The following is a 20,634-nucleotide window of genomic DNA, read 5'->3' as shown; positions in this document are numbered from 1 at the left end:
GACAGCACTGCACAGGAGAAGCCCTGCAGGTTAAATGATTAAAGCATTGAGTTGCTGAGTATCCTCCAGGCTCAGGCTTCTAAAGGGTTAATCTATAGTGCCAGAGGCTGCACTTTCCTGGCTACATTGTGCTTATTTCAGTAGTGCCTGTTAAGCATCCAGATTTCAATGTAATTCAATTAGTCCAGCTTTAGGGAAGGTGGGGAGGTTTTTTTCTTCTTCTCTTGGTTAGTAAGCGACGCCTCTTTCTCATGTTGCACACCAATCCTGTTGCAGAGAGGAAAAATGAGAGAGCTAGACTATGGAAATGTCTAAGCAAACAGCAGCCCTTGCCTTGAGTGGCTGCTCTGGGCTCTGACAGTCCCCCTCCTCCTTCTGCCTAGTAAAGTGCATGAGATCTCACATGATCACCCGGCGGCTGTGTGTGCTTCTCATGAATACATCATCTGCAAGATTAGTGCTCGTACCTGCGCTCCCGCTGTGGGTGCCAGCACCCACCTTTCTCCTATAGATCTCTATATGCACACAGTACCTCTGCATGTGCATGGAATCTGTCTCAACAGCAAGGACTGCACACATTGAAATGCTCTCACAGTGTGTCTGCTCCATGCAAGATCTATAGGCTTCAAGTCCTTGGCTTAACAAGGGGTGGGACTTTTTTTTGTGGGGGATTTTACTTCATCCTACAATTTTTTTGACCTCCCCCCCTCTCCGTCTGACATTTAACCCTTCATTCATTGCGCACCCATTCTATTTTCCAGTTGCTGATGTATAATAAGTTTTTTTTTTTTTTTTTTCTGCTGTTTGCTTTTCTCTCTTCCTTCCTAAGCATGGGAGCAGCTGCAGTTGCTGTGAAGCTGGTGTAGACGTCGGCTTTTCATGTGTGTGATGTTGGATATTGTGGCTCATTTTATTTATTTCAAACTGCTTCCTGCTCTTACAAGTTGATCTCCTGGGGACTGGACAGCTTTGCAAAAAAAAAAACAAAAAAACAAAAAAGAAAAAAGTAAGAGAGTGACTTTTTTTCCCCCTCCTGTTGATGCCTATGGCAATATCTGGACCTCATCTTTATGTATGTGGCCGTTTTATGCAGAAGACTTGGATGCATTTCCAGGAGTTTGCTGTTTTTGTTGTGGTTTTTTTTTTTGCTCCCATATGAAACAATTGAATTTGCATCCTGTGCATTGAGTTTGGATGTAAGACATCACACGGCTCAGAGGATTGTTCGATTTTCTTCTTACTTCTAGTGCATCACCCCGCTCAAAAGGAAGGACAAGGACAGAGGCGGGGTGCGAGGATACATAAAGTACCCCCAAAGACTCAGACAGTTCAGACAGACTGAAGCTCTTCTACTTTACAACACTATCTCTGGAGACAACAAACTGTATGACTATTGCTTCTCTTGGAGAGCTTCGAGAAGAGAAGATCTGATACTAAATATCCTACAAGTTGAGTGTCAGCAAGACAAATTTATTTCTAAAGCTTGCTTCTCCTTGACATTGGGCAAACCCTACAACCAGCAGCAAGTGCCACAAACACAACTGCCTGAATGCAGAGTAACTTTGTACAGAACAAGAAGTGGTGTATATATATATATATATATATATATATATATACCCTGGAGTGCACAGGATTCCAGCCCTCCCTATGACACACTGAATTGAATACAACCATTGCTTTAGTGTGGAAGTAAAGGTTGGCATCTGGACGGCAGTGCCTGAGGTTCCCCCCCTGGGAATGTGTCCCTTGTTTCTCTACCATGCTCTGTGTGCAGGGAGCACAGTGTGAATGTACACCGCCCTGTTAGTCCTGCTCTCAGCAGCAGTCACAACAGCCTTACGGCCTCCAGCACCTCCCTGAGCCAGGCTATCCTTCCCTCTGCAGCAGCAGTGTCCCTGACACATTCACGCACCTTTTCCTACTAACTCTAAAAAGAAGCAGAAGCCCCGTTACTGCACAACTGCAGCCTTTCGCTGCTGCCCACTTGAGCACCTCTATCTGTTCCTTTCGCACCCCTCTTTTTTTTTTTTTTTTTGGCCGGGAGTGATGTTGCACGTGGAGATGTTGACGCTTCTCTCTCTGCTACTCTGGATGTGTGTTTGCAGCCAGGATCCTGGCTCCAAGGTGGTTGCTGATCGCTATGCGGTGTACTGGAACAGCACCAACCCCAGGTAAGGAGGAGGGGGAGGTTAAGAACTGACATACTGCTTTGTACTAAACACACGCTGTCCAAATCTGGCCGCAGCAGCATGTAAGCTGGATTGATCTAAGTGCTACAGCCAGGAAATCAAAATTCTCTTTGGCTGTTCTTGGAGTAAAAGCATCACTCAAGAAGTAACATATAAGTGCATATTCTACAACTGTGCTCTTTTGCTATTTCATTGTGATTGTAGTCCATATGCCCCAAGGCTAAATTTGCTGGCAACACAATTTGAAATGAAGGCATGCCTCTAACATATTCTACAACTGTTTTCTTTTGCTGTTATACTGTGATTGTAGAGTATAGATCTGAAGATTAGCACTGCTGGTAACACAAATCTATAATATAGTATGCAGGAATATTAGACTTTCTGCAGCATAAAGAGGCAGTATGCTTTTTTACATTCAGAAAGGGACTAAGCATCATCAATGACTCACTAGGCGTCACACTGGATATGTTCTTGGTGTACTGAGCACTCCGTTATGCACTCTACACACATTAAACATACACCGTTTCTGCTATCAACACTTCTTATCATTTTAAATTCATTTTGCACAATCGGGCTGAGTATAATCAGACATCACCAGGCAGTTTATTTTCTTTCAGAGCATTCAACATGTACTAATAAAACTTATTTCTACTTAGTAGCTCTATTGTATTCATTGCCTATGATGGCCATATCACTGTTAAATGTTTCTAGTGATATGACAGACTCAAGCATGACTAGCAATAATGGGTCAGTCTAGGCCAAGCATCTGGAAAAGACCAGAATCTGTCATGACACTTGAATAGATTTCCCAGCCTGCGGGAGGATTTCTGTGCTGGAGTTATCATGCATGGTCCCATCACTGCCTGTGTGTATAAAATAAAAACAAAAAGGTCACAGGTAGGATACAAACCTGCAGACACTATGGTAGTCTTTACATCCTTGCAAACTTTCATATGTTACTGCTAAATCTAAAACAAACAAAAAAAATAAAAAATAAAGCATGGTAATTGTAAGCTTACAAGAGTTTTAAATGTGACATCATCAACTGGTCAATTTATAAAAGAAAAAAAATAAGTTGAAGTAGCCACAATCTTTTTTTTTCACCCCATATAACTCGTCTTGTTTTATTCTTGAAGAGTTCCCTATTGATGGTTAGGCAATATCAGCAGCCTTAATTGAACAAACAAACCATATTGATCTGTCAAACTCCACTAATGTTTCAATTCCTTTTGGAATCTACTCCCCCCCATGTAAGGCAGTACATTTCTTTGAAACATAATGAAGCTTTGAGCCAAAATATCTCAGTCATCTGCTTAGTTACTAATTAACTCTACATAAACATGTGTTTTCTTTCTAGTTGCAGGCAGGATTCCTTAAAACTGTTTGCAGGGCACTGCAGATGCCTTAGTTAAAGATGATTAGAACATAGAAATATGAGAATAGGACTCGAAACTCCTGGACAAATTACAACGGAAATAATGCCCACCAATGTGATTAAAGTGTGTGCGTATGTTTTGGTTAACTGCAAGACACTAGAAGACAGACTTGAATAAAACTTTTATGGAGAGAGGCCAGCAATAACTTGTTGAGTTATGGGTACCGGTGTTAGAGGCAGCACTTTTTATTGTTTGGTGTTTTTTTTCCCCCCTTTAACTGCTTTGCTACGCTATCATAAAATCACATTCCTTTTTTTTTTAAATGTTGACCATATGTTTGGGAAAGTCACCTGGGTTCTATATTTTTATTTTCTGAAAACAGATGTGTTCCAAATCATTTGTTACCTTTTACCGTTAGGCTGAGGACATCTTATCACAGGTTATCTGCTTCTTGTGCCTGTGATACTGCTGTTTAGTTTGAGATTAGTGCATTGATTTTTGTCACAGGTCATGTTTTTTAATAGATCAGAATTGCCCGCAGAAAACTCTCACAGTGAAGAAGGAGCAGTGGCATAATCTTAAAGTTAACAGTATTTACAGATGATACAAAAAATGTTGCAACAGCAGAGTAAAATTTGGTTGGAAGCTACAAGTTCTTTAGACACATTATGCCTTTGAATCATTGTGATATCCCTTGCAGCTACACCCAAGTTACATACGAATTGGCCGTTAATTGGTTTGAAGAGAGAATACTTCAACCATATGTAAAAAAAAAAACATCTAAACTCAAAAAGAGCATCTGGATGTCATAATAACTTGTCCAAAAGAAAAAAAAAAAAAAAAAACTAAAAAATGCAAGAAACAACAAAACAATAAAACAACACAGCTTCCTACTAAGTGACCTCACACTATTTAGCACATCATTGTTTACCCTTGTGCTGTAACATCTTTCAAAAACAGATCCAAAGTATTGTGTATTTTAGCAAAGTAGAAGTTTAGATGGGGCATGTCAAGCAGGATTCTGGCAGTAAGTTTAAAAGCAAGGCCAAAATGTGCTTTCATTTTTCTTGCAAAATGCCAGCCTAAATCTGGATCTTATTAAATGCCTTTCAGAGTTCATTAATTGCACTGTAAAACATGCAAACAACTGATAAGAACATTTCTTTTGTTCTGGAACTCAAGATACAAATTAATGAGTGCAGTGGCTTTAGCTTTTGTAGATGGAGCCCCGTGTAATAAAACAGGAGTGCTAGTGAAAGTCTGAATAGGAGAGCACCAGTAAGACTGCCAGGGTTTATGTGATATATAGTTAAGCTTAACTTTTTAAGAGCACTGATGCCTTTCCCTGCTTCCCACAGGCAGCTATACCAAAACCTGTGTCCGTGTAAAATACTACTTTATTTAAATGACTAACTGTCGGCATTCTTGGTGTTGCAAGTTATTTTCCTGGAAATGTAATCCTGAAATATATGTCCCTTAGTTTAACGTACAGTAACTTTTGGCAGCTATTATAAGTTATATTAACAACCTGATGAATTCTCTAAGTAGATTTTCAGTTCAACATCTTTTCTAGGCAGAAAGTGTATGTGAAGAACCACTACTGAACTTTTTTGACTTTTTGCCAAAAAGCTGCTGGAATAATTAAAAGTGTCTGCTCCTAAATGTGTTTGCCTGGAATCCTGAAATATTGCATCCATAACAAATCATTCATTATGTCAGGCTTGTCAATTAGCAATATGCTTAAGCTGTGGCATTTGTCTGCTTAGTTTGACTTCACAAAATAAAGAATATTTTTGAACCGTGCTTGCGAAAATATGATTTGGCCATTAACCTTGTAATCTATTTCTTTAGCTTAGTATACATGATTTCTCTAACTATATACTCTGAAATATACTCTGGTATATTCGTTATGTGTTCAGCCAGTACCAGCAGTAACTTGTTACATGGGCTGAATGCACTTTTTTAGGCGGTACAAATGCAAACTATAGAGTTACATCACATATGCCTCAGCCACATAAGCCAATAACCACTTGTATTGAATATATACAATTTTTTTTGTAACACTATAGTTTTTGCTTAGAATACCTTATCATTTGTGTTGGATTTTTGCTTAAAAGATATGACAATTTATATACATATGTGATCAGACAAATTGATCCATAACCAAGCATACAATGGTTCATCATAATCAAGAGCGTCTTGCCTAATAGTTATGATGTTGCTTAATAGAAATAGTTATCTTAGCATATGTATTAATAGGCATGTTAATGTCCTAATGACTGTAATGTGTTTACCTACATGTAAATGGTTGTTCTGATTAGCAATGATAACAACTGCAGTCAGATGGTGGAAAGAGAAGTTTGACTATAGTACTATTTGCGTGGCTGGCTATTGGAATAGCTTTGTTTCAGCTAAGTCTGTCTCTCGATACTGCAGAACCAAGTTTATACTTGCTCTGGTCTTGTTTTAAAGATTTGGAAATCTTTGGAGGGCAGCAAGTTAAAATAAATAGTCACATTCTTGAAACATTGGTTCCTGCTTCCAATTTCCAGAGGGGTTTTTGATTTGGCAATTTCAATTTGAGGGACAAAGAGACCTCCAGCCCAATAAATTTTTCATGATTAAAAGTGTAGCAAGAGTGTTCTCAGTAGTTCATTACGTGCAGCTTTCTAGCTTTAATAGTGTTACTCTAGCCTGTTATAGCTTTGAAAGAATACCTTGGTTATTTCAAATGGGTTCCTGCAAGAGACTGTATTTTCCCCTTGTGGATCCCATGCAATCAACAGTAGTTTTACAGACCTCATCCTTTTGAATGAAGGGCACCTAGTTAAGGGTAAATTACCCTCCTGTAATTCTTCTCATTTAATCTTTTGCAAATGCCCATAATGAAAGCACTACATTCCACCCACTGGCCCCGTTTCCTGTTGTAGAGGGACAGATAAAGATGAGCCTTTCTTTCTGTCCCCTGTTGCTATGGACCCAGCAATCGAGCAGCTCCATGCTGGGCTAACAAAATGAATGAATACAATTAGTGCTTAAGGAAAGTTGGTTTGCTCTGTTTTAAGAGTATCTATGGACCATCATGTATGCACAGTCACAAACATTGCATTCTGCTCTTTCATTTTAAAGTGAAAAATGAAAAATTCTCTCTCATGATACTTTCAGATGATCTTAGGCATCAATTGCATAGAACCTACAACTAGGAGTCTGCTATTACTCTCTAGCAATTAGTCATATCTGTTCCTGATGTCTTGTATATGAAATTCTTAATTAACAGTTTAGAAGTACATCATTTTTAATGAGCATGCATATGTGCAAGGGGATATGAAGAGCTCAAGTTATAAAAATTTTGCAGGGTGTGTAAAATGTGGCCACCACTTTTAATTATGGCAATAAATAGTATGTGCCCATTTGCCGATATGTGATTTTGTCCTATGTACGGCACTCCTTCCCCCGGAGATATCTAAATCCTTGCTAAGGCAGCAGTCTTATGTTATGGTAGTATAACTGTAGTAGAAATGGAAAGACACTAAAAGTTAATGGGAAAAATCTACATCTAACAGGAAGCAAGGAGATGAATTCTCTCATTGTGTGTTTGGCGAAGTACACTTTGCTAATTAAGTAGAGTTTTAAGGTGATTCGAGCGATGAAGGTGAAACTTTGTCTCCATTTTTGTTATTTTTTTTGTTAAATTCTTTAAAACTGATCGAATGAAGGCATTTGTGGGGCGAGTTACAGCTGATATTGTAGTTATATAGGATAAGTGGACCATACAACCCTTTTTCATCCATATCATTAAAAAAATAATAGGGTCAGACAGTGCTTAGTTGAACTATTTATTCAACATTTAATTTGGTAAAGTATTCTTAGTATGGATATATTTTCTGCTTCCATAACCTGTAATTTGATTCACTTGTGTACTTCCATAGTGATTACACATACAATATATACACATTTATGTAAATACAATGCTTGTAGACATGTAGGAGTTGTGTCAAGGTCTGTATGAACCTTTCTCTTACAGTATTTCATCTCGTTTCTATAGAAATGGCTACTTACTTTTAATTTATAGTGCAAGCTTACTATAGTAGTTGTCTCCACAAGGTATCATAGAAAGGTAGCACTTACCTAAACTTTTTCCTAGTTATGTTGAGTTAAACAGGTTTTAAGCTGAAGTAATGTAGAAGGATATGGAAGGGATAGCTTTTGTGTGATGCACTTTGTCTAATCACAAAATGGCTTCTCACTGCTTCTTCAAAAATGGCTGCTTGTTACCTCAGTTGCTCCAGTGAATGAACACAAAAGCCTTGCAGAGCATGACACTGCTAAGTAAGCAGAATGGCATTTATTTCCCCAAATCATTCTAATCTGACCAAAGATTTACAGTTTGAGTGAACTGAACAATACTTTTGGCATCGTAAATTTGGCGGTTCAGTCCTTGTGTGTTTGCTGAAGCAGGTTTTTATGTTTTATCTAGGATCTTTTTCCCACCAATTGGTTTCATTATTACTCTAAACAAGCATGTGTTATGCCCTGTTTCCTATTTTAAGGATTATGCTTTACGGACCGTCCTTTGAACACGGGAATGTAGATTTGTAGCATCACAAGATTTTTTTCTCCTGGATTATAGAGGGATAGCGCTGAATGAAAAAATAAAAACAATTCAAAGAGAATTTTCTGGTCCAATAAATGTCTTAAACAGCAGGAAGAATAAATGAAATGCATTTTATTTATGGGTCAGGTAGAATTACAGCTAAATTTGCTATAATTGTATTGACTGGGAGGACATATGTCTGCTCCTGCTGACAACTAACTAGCCCAGGATGCAGGTTGTACATCCTACTCTATTGAGCTAAGGTGTTAAGATAATGTATTACCATTGGGGCTTTTTAATCATGGCTAACAATTATTGCTGATGCTTTTGCATTTTGTTTGTGCATATTTGTACACACTCATGTATATGTATGGCACGTGCAGTATATGGCATATATTATTATATTATGCAGTAACACATTGTGGATGTGCATAATGTAAACTAATGAATGTGATACCCTGTTTCCACTAGGTATACAGTCAGTTTTTCAGCACTTTATATTGTGTGGCTATGCTACATTAACACATACTGTAGGTGATTGTATCTATATACAGTATATAGAAATACAAAAAACAAATTAGGCTTATTCCACATACTTCTATATCTTATTTGCAGGTGAATAAGGTACATAATGGAAAACAGTAATGTAGTATGTAGATACATTTTGTGCACATGATATTGGCACTTTTGCCATGGCAGATATTCTGTTAGATCTTTCAGAGGTTATCAAGGCAAAGATAATAGGTGGTTCATACATAACCTCTCAAGCACAGTAAAATGCACCTAGCAGATAATAATATCACCATTTACAACCACTCTATTTATATTCATAATTTTGACACTTTTGTGGCTGTAGAAAAAAAGCAAGTCATTTTTGACATTGTTCCTTCTGTCGTTCTTTTTATGACTGGAAAGCCAATTTGACTTTTTATTGGCTGACCGATTTTCCAGGCAGTCAGGCAGCATATAGTATGTGGCAGACTATTCTGTAAATGTCAATATTTCCATTGGAGTGAGCGTGCCTCCCATGAACAAGAAAGCTATGTTTTATTAGAAGAGACCTGGCTGGATTGCTGATAGGATTGGAGAAGGCTGTTTATCTACCTACTCCTGGCTATATCTCTTCAAAACCTTGCCAGAATACAAACTGCTTTATCTAGAGCTCAGTATAAAAGTTGTGGTTGTTTTGCTACAGAACATTGGAAGTAGAAGCCCCTGTATGCTGGAACTTGTAGTTCTATGACTGCTGGGGAGTTACTCAATTTTAAAACCTGATTAGATTATTAACAAACAGGGAAATAGATGGATAGATAGATAGATAGATAGATAGATAGATAGATAGATAGATAGATAGATAGATAGATAGATAGATAGATAGATAGATAGATAGATAGATAGATACCTTCATAAACCATCCTCCATTTTGAAAATGCTATAAAGGAGTAAAAGGTTTTCTCTACCTATAATCTCTACTTTTTCAAGAAGCTGGCAGCAGATATTCATCATGGAACCCATTTGGGGCCCGAGTCACATGCTGCTTCCATCAAGAATGTGAGATCTATACTATCCTAAACTGGTTGGGTGCCTACTGTGTCTTATAGTTTCAAAACACTCATATGTTGCTCAGTACTTTATTTCATATATTAGATGCATTTTCATCAACCTCATTTCTTTTGTTTAAAATGTCTTATAAAAGTCTAAAATTAAGCATTATATTTTAGGGCAATTAAAAACAACATTTTAAGGAAAGGAATACAAAAGTGAGAGAAAGAAAGTTGCTTTTTTCCTTTTTTTTAAAAGTAGTTTGACCTTTTTTAGGTATGGTGCACCAAAGCATGCAACGTTCCACTATCCCAAGTCCTAAACATGTTATATTTATATTCCAGTTTATATATGTATTTTAAAAAAAAATAATTATTAGAAGTAAGCTCTATTAAGCAATCATCCATATAATAATAACAATAAAAATAATTCTAATAATAATTACAAAGAGGCTACTCACACTTTGCAAATACTGCTATATAGACCTGTGTAAGGTTTGCTCATTGTTTGTATATACTAAGGTTGGTGGGTCTCATTGTGTTAAAGTGAGATCTGCTAACCAGTGTGCCATGGTTATTGACTGCTTATGCTGTCAGTTGACACACAGTGAATATGCATGCTCAAAAGTGGTATATTCTCCTAGGTTTGGTTTGTAGCTGAATCTCACAATTCACAAAATCCATTCTTCCAACTCAAGTTTGTGAAATTTCATTGAATCTTGTAGTATGTAGTAGGTCATCTAACTGAGCTGAACAGATGGCCCTCAGACATGCCATTGAGTTGCAATGATAATATTTTTCTGTTTAATTGTGTGGACAGAAAATGTATCAAAAATCTTCCTTTGTCTGCTCATGTTGCTCTGTGCTCTGGAGGCTTCTATTTCCAACTGTCCTGTAAGTTATTAGTGTCTGTCAAACCCATAATTGCCGCTAGTTCCTTGCTCTCTCTTCGAAAAATACAGCAAGCAGAGAGAGTAAATGAAAGGCATTTTTCCTGTTACACAAGGGCTGCACATTGCAGCGCTTAGGCTTAGCTTTATTAATTGTTATTAGACTTTGCATAATTTTGTGTCTTATTGCATAGAAACATCAAGGAGAGACATTTAATTCGCACTTTGCCTGAATGTTTAATTATTATTTTTAAATTATTATACGGTAATTACAGTTGTTATTCATTCACAAAAACGACTTCAGTACTTGTGTATAGTATTTATATATTGCACAGTGAGGTGCAGTGAATGTAAAAAAAAGAAAAAAAATCGAGTCAACTTACTAAAGGAGTCATTTGTTCCTTAGCCTGTGTTCATTTCAAAAACCCAAAGAGTTTGTCGACACATTTCTATTTTCATTCCCCTTACATTAAGTGGGTAACTGAAATGAACCTAGGGTAGACTGAAAATGACTGCTTTAGTAAATAAGGCTTCAGAAGTTGCCAACAGATATGGGGGCTTGCAATCAGAATGACAATTTTTTTCTTACTAACTTTATTTTTGTATTTTTACATGCTAGGTTTTTCTCTATAAAGGGCTATTCTTTTACATACCATATAAATATACTGCATAACACATCAAGGAAATATGCTAAACACAACTCATTAGGTCTACTTTTTTCTATCCTATTTGCCATATAAATCTTTTGGTGTACTTTCTAATCTCATTAGCTCTTTGTTAATGTGAAATATATGTTTTTTTTCTGGAAGATAACTTTTTTAGTATACATGCACAGCTAATTGTTTTCAGCCTTTACAGTACATCAATACAATTCCATCTGCTTACAATTGAGAGGATACAAATTATGGCACACATCAAAGACATCTGGACACGGAGATGTTTTCTTAAAGGATGTATGATCTATATAAATATTTGTACAATTTCCTTTTTTTTTTTAATTGTAAAGCTTCGATAGTAATTAAAACATGGCATGGCCATGGTTGATAGCAGCATTCCTTTTTAATTTTTTGAAAATATTTAAACAACACCACGTAGGTGTAGAGTTCAATTCAGTTTAATAACACGTTTCAATAGATTCTTCTGACTAGATATACTGTAATCATGAACCACAGAACATTTAGGTTTCTAGCTCACAAGGAGTTACAAAGCCTGAATTTGCTTGGGTCAACAATAATGTTCCCGTCACAAGAACTGATAAGATTTCCTGTTGCCAAACATATACCTTTTCTTTGTGTTACATCCTCATTCAAATATATTATTTTGCTGTTTGCCCATATCTCACACAGAAATGCATAGATTTCATTTTAGATTGAGTAGGAGGCTCCAGTCAAATACTCACAAGTTAATGCCGACTTTATAAGATTTTCCAAACAGAGCTAAGAATGAGATCGGCTAGCCATATGCATGAGTGGCTTAGAATCTGGGGCATTAGGGTAAAGCTATGATAATTAAACCCTTCTATGTGGCGGCAGTCCATTTATTTACTTTATTCATATATTCCCTTTATCTGTAATACATTATGGTGACTTGCCAGCCTGGTTACAATGGCCACAATATTTTCGCTGAGCGCTCATTATGGTATGTAAATTTTGTTTGTCCAATATTCATTGCCGTATTTTAGATTGCGCTCTGATGATCTTTCAAGGTTTAATAGTGCGGATTTACGAAATCCTGATGCCCGCTTTCAATGCTGCGTGAAAAGTTCTTGCCGCCATAAAGCTGGCATTAAGTCACGCATATGTGATTGCCTTGTAATTAATCTTAGAAATTAGTTATAATGGCATCCCCAAAGTTTTTCAGATATGTTTTTGATGTGGTGTGTATATATACCTGCTATATGTCTTAGCCAGAAATATCATAATACCTTTGAAATGTCATGGCAGTGCCCTGGATATGAGTATGCATACATTTATGGATCCAATATAATGATTAAAAGTAGAGGTAAATCGTAAAGGCATATTCAGATTTATCTATCTATCTTGTTCTGCTCTAGCAATGTAATATAATTGAGGCCTATTTTTTACTACAGTAAGTGCTATTGTCCATAAGCATACCACAATACGTAGAAAGTGGAGAAATCCTTCAGCGGGGCGTTGATGTCCAGTGGGGCCAGCTTAGCTTCATCCCATTGCGTTCTCTGCAGTAGAACGTCAAATGAATGTTTGTACTGCTAGCTATTTGACTGGGTCCCGCAAAGGTAATCAGTTGTTATACAAGAGGGAGAAAGCTCACCATTCAGCATTACATCTCCTTTCAGAAGGTTTTATACCTATTTTTATGTGAAAGATTCTAAAAAACTCAAGTCTTTAGACAGAATGTCTGTGTCTGAGCCATTCTCCCAATCTATAGGCCAATAGATATTATAAAATCAGCAGATAAGAATATTAATAAACATATGTCTACTTTTTTCTTTGTTATGCATCACTTTACATATAATGCATAGGACTTGACAGCTCTTACTGTTGCATCTCTATGGCTAGCAATTCTGTATATGAATTTGTATCTGAGTGCTGGTTCCTCCACCATGTCTCATTAGGAGAAAGATCAAAAAGCAACCCGAGGGCACAAGATTCATAAGACAAAATGGCTGCACTCCCTGGGCTGTCCCATATAAAGATGACTGCGGTTAACTGTTTAGGTACTTTATTGCATACTGTCAGCAGTTACTATTGATTAGAAGGAAAAACATTTATTACGCCTTAGTATTGAAACACTAATAGTGTTTTTGTGGCTCCCCAAAGTATTTCCAGTTGTTCAGGGAAAGTAGAGTAGAAATAAGAGCTGCCAAAAAGTGTGTCTCTTTATTACTAATTAATCAAGCAAAAAGGCACCTCACTGACAAAACCAATGTCAGCAGTGACAGCCTCTCTGGGATATTTTATTTGAAATACTGTAAAAAAATAAAACTAATTAAATGATTCTCAGGGGGGTTCTGCTCTATTAGCTAACATCATGATGTACACTGTCTTTTTCGTTAAACCTTTAAATTGAAAATACACTGGAAAACACCTACACAGCTATGCTATGTGTGCTTACTGCAGAGCTATACTTTCACTTGACAATGCTGTCATACAGGTAAAGGAAATTAAAATCTGTTTGCTTATTTACAATTATAATTAACACGCATTGCATCAAAATAGTTCTAGGAACACACACATAGAAATGCCCCATTATGGCTGTTTCTTATATATTAAATGGGCTCATTCACATGGGTACAGGAAGCTATACACCATGTAAAATGAGCATATTTCTGTGTCTGGGAGTGACAGGTGTTGCATGCAGTTGCCCATACAATCAATGACAGGCTACGGCTGTATACGGCTGGTAATGCACATCTATTTATTTGTTTAAGGGATAGAGCGGCTCATCTGTCCGCCAAGAAAGTAGATGCTTGGACATTTGCTTACCAGCAAACAGCCACAGCCTTCACTGATTTTTACTAGCGCCTACACACAACACTTGTCACCTGGGCGGGTGAGTATGGCTCTGTGTGCTTGTGTGAATGAGCCCTATGGGTTAATTACATTCATTACATATAATAAATATACTGCATCTGCACATAAATGAGCATTCAAAGTGATTAGGAATTTGCATTTCATGTGATTGGGTAAATAAAGTGAATGTTTGCGCAGTTGTTTTTGGGAAGATTGTCAACTTCTTAGTAAATTAGTCCCTATCTATCTATAACTACTTTGAATCGTTTATATCAGTCATTGCTCCAGCAGAGATTACATTGTTTATTGCATTGTCATTTTGGCTGATTTACTTAAGGAGTTTACTTTGCAAAGTAAATTTTCCCTTTGCTTAGTTTATGTGGTGAAGCTAAAGCCCAGTACACATGGGCAGAATGTTGGGAGACATTTGCCGGTTAAAAAAAAAAAACGGCCAACGTTCTGCCCGTGTGTATGTTGGTCTGTCTGACAGAAGCCGGCCTTTTGTCCAGCTTCTGTAGAATGTGCATGCTGGAAAACCAACAGCCGCCCGACTCCCGATTAACGCTCTCAGTCAATGACAGGGAACGCTGATCGGAGTGTTCCGGCGGGGGGAACAAAACAGCTCAGAGGGGGAGATAGCTGGACTAACCTCGCATGGTTAGTCTGTCAGTTTGTAAACTGTAGTGTGTACCCAGCTTAAGTGAAAAATAAAAACAAAAAAAAACTGTATTTTTGCTCACACGTGATTGGATGATTAAACTCTTAGTAAATCAACCCTATTGTCTCTACCATGAAGATACAGATATTTTATGAAAAAAAAAAAGATACAGATATATATTTATAGAACCAGTTTGAAATACTTGAAGTTAGAGTATCCATGGGGAAACTCACATAAACACAGGCAGAGCATACAAACTCTTTGAGAATAGTGCCCCTTGATTGAATGGATCTGTGGGTGCAAGTGCTGCACAGTGACTGTGCTAATCACTGAAAATCACTGAAAACTAAAGTCATCTGACCTTCACCGGAAAATAAGATGTTTAAAAGTTAACTTCAATTGCCCTTAAAAAATAATTGGTCTACAAGGTTGAATTGTTGCAGTTAATTCATTGAAATTGGCTGGCCTAAAATATACACCTAACATAATTTTTTTTTGTCCATGTAGTGCAACTACCAGAAGTATATCACAGATAAGTACATGTGTGTGTGAAGTGTCAGATGGCAGCTGCCCTTGCCTGCCCTACATTATAGTTATTTCAGTGCCAGGAACCTGCCATAGTATTTGATGGCTTCATGGCTGACTCAAAATACTGCAAGTTGCACATCATTTCCTTCCAAGATGGCAGTCCCTAAGTGCAGTACTATGCATAAGCTACAGTACTGTCCAGGTGTCACTTGCATCCCTTTGTCTCTCTCAGTGAATAGGACAGTAAAGCGTGTACAGTACATTGCGGTCCTACATCTCCACCATATCTCTGATCACACTTTAAAGTCAGCAATAGCAGCTTGCTCTACATGCTGGCATGCATACCTTAGTACAGTACAGTATGTATATTTTACCTGTCGATTGCACTTGAGCTGATAGCAGTTGTCTGTATTTATATTGTAATATTTATTAATTAATAATTAATTTATTGTATTTATTTATTTCATGTACTTATATACCTTACTGACAATTTACTCAGTGATATATATATATATATATATATATATATATATATATATATAGCACATTCTCCTCAGTCCCTGCCCATTAATCAGCTAATTTACATTCATACATACTAGGGCCGATTTAGACTGGAGCCAATTAAGCTACCAGCGTGTCTTCAGGAGTGTGGGGGGAAACCGGAGTACCCAGAGGAAACCCACGCGGGTACAGGGAGAACATGCAAGCTCCAGGCAGGTAGTGCCGTGGTTTATTTTAGGATACATGGGAGAGGGGCTTGGGACTTTATATGAAACATGCAGCCAGGGAGGCAACATGGCATGAATGTGTCTAGCGGGTAATTGTGAGTTGTGACCATATATATTGCATAGTGACATATTACATACAAAATGTAAAATAGGTAGAATTTATTCCATACATAGGTAGAATGTATTCCATACATAATACATAATAATATGGTAGCATAATAGCATAGCAACATATTTGATCACAATGATATCATCATATAAAACACCAAACTCATTATTGGGTGTCTCCACAATAAAAAAAGCATGATTTGAAGATCCAGTAGAACATAATGTTAGTAACGATCTTGAGATGTAAAAAAGGGGCTAATTGTGCATTTGCATTTGAGCTATTAGATGCCCCTTTGTTTACATCTCAAGATTGTTACCCACATTATTTTCTATTGGATCTTACCAATTCAAATCATATTTTTTTATTCTGGAGACATGCAATAATGAGTTTGGTGTTTTTATATGATGATATTATTGTGACCCAATATGTTGCTATGCTATTATGCTACCATGATATTATGTATTATGTATGGAATAAATTCTACCTATTTTACATTTTGTGTGTATTATGTTATTATGCAATATCTATGGTCACAACTCACAATTACCCGCTAGACACATTCATGCCATGATGCCTCCCTGGCTGCATGTTTCATATAAAGTCCCAAACCCCTCTCCCATGTATCTCAGCAATTAGGGATGGAGGCACATACATTGAGCCTCATATAAAGTCCCAAACCCTCTTTTCTCCTTAGTGGTTTATTTTAAATTGTTGCATTGAAGTTGACTATACATACCGTTTCATCATTCACATTTATAGTAAGTAGGTAGGGCTGAAAAAGATGTTCAAGGAATACAATAACATCAGTTACCATTATTTTCAAAGGAAAATCTTAAATAGAAGTATATGTGCTACATTGTATCCATGGTGTAAATGAAGAATGGCCTGTATGTGCTGCTGTTAAATAATTACAGCTTACATCTAAAGTTTTAGCACATTCAGTGAACATTCAAATAAAGCAGATCTCACTTGGCTGAACCAGTAGATGCACAGAAGTTACTGGTTAAACAAACTCAAAGCTGCAAATTTTCAACATTGACTCAGAACAAAATGTATTGTGCCATGTATTTATGATTACATGTCATGGACCCAACTGTGTTTTTTTTTTTTGTTTTTTTTTTTAGCAGCCAAGGATGAAAGAAAACTCTGAACTATACCAATTAATTCTTAACGATTTTACTGTTAAACATCTATGTAAAATTGAGTGCCAGCTCTGCAGCTCTGGCTGAAAACCTTCTTAAGCACATTGATGAATTTGCCGTGTTGTCCAATCCTTGTTGAGAGGAATGAAATGCTCAGATGTGGTAGCAGCCTCACAGAAGCAGCCAGTCAATTTTCGTTTCATCCAGTTGAGTGCTAATTTAGCAATACTTAAAGGTTTCATTGCCTTGTAGTTAATTAGCACCGAGCAATGAATGCTAACTGTTCTATTAGTGCACATTGTCAGCACAGGGAGGTTCTTTGTGTGATGGGAACCATTTCAAATTTATAACACTCACACATGTTGGGTGTTCTGAAACACAATGGCCTGAATGGCTAAAATAATTGTAATAAATACATAATTCTCACTTCCACACATCTTTTCACTAGCATCTTCCATTATGGCCAGTGTTCTCAAAACTGAATTGCTGGTATTGTAATAAATGTCCTCCTTACCGTGTTAACAAAGGAATATTAAAGATGTTCTATGCCCGGGAACAATGAAAGGAATTACACACTCGGCTATGAGTTGGAATACACCATGTAGTGTTAGCAGGCAGACATGTATGCATGTGTGCTTTGTATGCATGCCCTGTATGCATTGCTGTTTGCTTGTTCTGTTGGCTGGTTTCAGCTTAATTTATGTATCCCCAGCAAATTAGTTCAGTAATGTTGTTGCCATCAGTCTCTAATTTCCAGGGACGGTCCTAGAATTTAAAGGAGGACTCCAGTCTAGAAAAAAAAAAACAGTTTCTAATGCCAGACCTCTTCAGATCTCTAATTATAACCTATTCACAATGTGTCTATTTCTGAAGCTGAGAGGAAAGTTAATATGCAAATTAGCTGATTTCTCATCCAGACACCAGTAATTATTTTCTGTGCTCACCCTGCATTAAGATCAGTGGGAGACATGGGTGCCGTGCTGTGCCTTGCCACACAATCGACAGCTGTGATGTGCTGAGGTGGAGTGGCCTCATACAGCTCTGATTTTTTTTATTCTTCCACATATGTATGGTTTTGTTAAAGTCATAAAAATCACTATCACTAATTAGTAATAACATGCATTTTTTTTTATATTATTTTGCTTTTGTTAAATCTCTGTTATTTAATAGGTTTATTTTTATTTTTTTACCAAAAGAGTAGTTGTTGCTTGGAATAGAGTGTCAGTAGAGGTAGTGAGTCAGTCAACAGTAAGTGGAGCCAAACAAACATGCTAGAGACAAAAGATTAGAAAAAAAAAAAAAAAAATATATATATATATATATATATATATATATATATATATATATATATATATATAGTATATAAAATGGGCAGACTCAATGGAGCACTTGATCTTTTTTCCTGCCATCACTCTTCTATGTTTCTATATTTCTAGATGTAAATAGTTCTTGTGATGACATGCCCTTTAGAGGGTTGTAAACCCTAGTTTTTTTTACCTTAATGCATCCTATGCATTAAGGTGAAAAAACACCTGGCAATCACCGGCCCCCCAGCCCCCCATTTTACTTACCTGATCCCCTTCATGTCCTCGGCGGAGACGCACTGTCCCTCTCTCCATGGGGCCCCAGCTCTTGATTGGATAGATTGATAGCAGCGCAACCATTGGCTCCTGCTGCTGTCAATCAAATCCAATGACGCGGGTGCCGGGGGGCGGGGCCGAATCTGGCATTCGTGTCTGTGAACGCAAATGCTGGACTCGGGAGCATGCCCGCAAGGTAACCCCCTCGAGAGAGCGCTTCTCCTAGGGGGGTTATCTGCACAATGGAGGTAAGTATGATATGTTTGTTATTTTTAAAAATAAAAAATGATCATTTACAATCACTTTAAGATAAATATCACTGTTTGCCAACTATTGCCAAAAATTCTTTGCTAGTATTGCTAGTTTTTATTTCAGTTCAGTAATACTGCAGATAACATTGACTTCTGATATTGCTTGGGATCCTTAACTTGAAGTGCCCCGGGCCCCCCAATGTCTAAATCTGGCACTGAGTAGAACCCCTTTATGTTACTACATAGAAGGATCAGAATTCCTCAAAAATAAAGTTAAGGCAATAAAATTAATGACAGGGTTTCATAGAGTAAACAGTAAAATATTTTTTATTTTTAATCTAGCTATTACATAATCATTCATGCGTTAGGAAAAGTGGTAAATGATCTTAAATTGCTGCATATTGCACTTGCCTACTTTTTCAGTCATTGCTAGTGATTAACAATAAGTGAATGAGTGTTTGGAAGCAAAGATTCAAATGAGTTTCATTAGCACTTTGTGTTTGGAAGACGGGATATATCCAATATAATTTTATTGATCAGCCAGTGTGTGCCAGCAGTTGTAATACTGGAAGGAATAAAATCTGTTCATTGTTAGGTAGAGAGAATCATATGCATCATCATTGACATTGGAGCAATACCAACTCGGGGCATGAAGGACCTTTCACTTTTTATTGGGCGGAAATTGTTGCTTTCTGCCAGTTTGTCACTCTTTTTAATCGATAACATATGCACTGGCAGCGTCCTCTGTTTAAATGGCTGCTACACCTGAAGCTCAAGTTGTTTCACACAAAGAAGTTGTTAATTATGTTTGCAAATGAGATCGATAGTTCTCGGTGCTGTGTCTACATACCAGGTGGTTTTTGGCTTAGGACCTGTGAAGATTAGTTATAGCTAGTTCTAGCTCAGGATTAGGTAGTTATATTGCAAAAGATATTATTTATGAGTAAGAAACTTGTTTAGGAATAAACCTTTTTAGTGTTAGAGTAAGTTTAGTGTTAGAGTAAGGGTTTTCTCTTTTAGTTTTGTTTTTAAACTTGGTTTGCATCTGCGCAGCTTGTTTTACATACACTTTAGATGCATAAACATTGCACTCTATATAACGTGCATTTTCAAGACAGCACGTCAAAGATGCAGCAAACAGGATATTTTTTAATGCACCATTCCTAAATGGATGTAAACGCACAGGTGTGAACAGGGCCTAAGGGTTATGCCGCATACACACGACCGGTTTTGTCGTCGGAATAAACTCCGTAGGTTTCTCCTACGGAACTCCGACGAAATTCCATTTAAGCGGTCTTGCCTACACAGGGTCAACCCAAAGTCCAACCAAAGTCCGACTGTCCAGAACACGGTGATGTACAGCACGTACGACGGGACTAGAAACAGGAAGTTCAATAGCCAGTAACCAATAGCTTCCGTCTCGTACTTGCTTCAGAGCAAGCATCGTTTTTGGCCCGTCGGAACAGCATACAAACGAGCATTTTACCCAATAGGAATTGGTTCCGTCGGAAGTATTTAGAACATGTTCTATTTCTAGGTCCACCAGAATTTTAG

The 20,634-nt window shown here is 37.3% G+C and overlaps 1 protein-coding gene across 4 annotated transcripts in view; it reads left to right on the top strand.

Moving 5' to 3' along the window:
• The first annotated feature begins 291 nt into the window (after positions 1 to 291).
• EFNA5 (ephrin A5) overlaps positions 292 to 20,634 on the top strand; it is a 601,230-nt gene continuing 580,887 nt past the window's right edge. For 2 of the 4 annotated variants that reach the window (XM_073624586.1, XM_073624583.1), the window contains exon 1: positions 293 to 2,171. In XM_073624586.1, coding sequence (XP_073480687.1) covers positions 2,047 to 2,171 — 125 coding nt within the window. In that variant the 5' untranslated portion in view covers positions 293 to 2,046. Of the gene's footprint in view, positions 2,172 to 20,634 lie in introns of all 4 variants that reach the window. The other 2 variants (XM_073624585.1, XM_073624584.1) reach the window with 2 other exon arrangements.

The sequence above is a fragment of the Aquarana catesbeiana genome, linkage group LG01 (genome assembly GCF_042186555.1).
Source record: "Aquarana catesbeiana isolate 2022-GZ linkage group LG01, ASM4218655v1, whole genome shotgun sequence".
Taxonomy (NCBI): Eukaryota; Metazoa; Chordata; class Amphibia; order Anura; family Ranidae; genus Aquarana; species Aquarana catesbeiana.
This window is presented reverse-complemented; position numbering and strand designations above follow the sequence as displayed.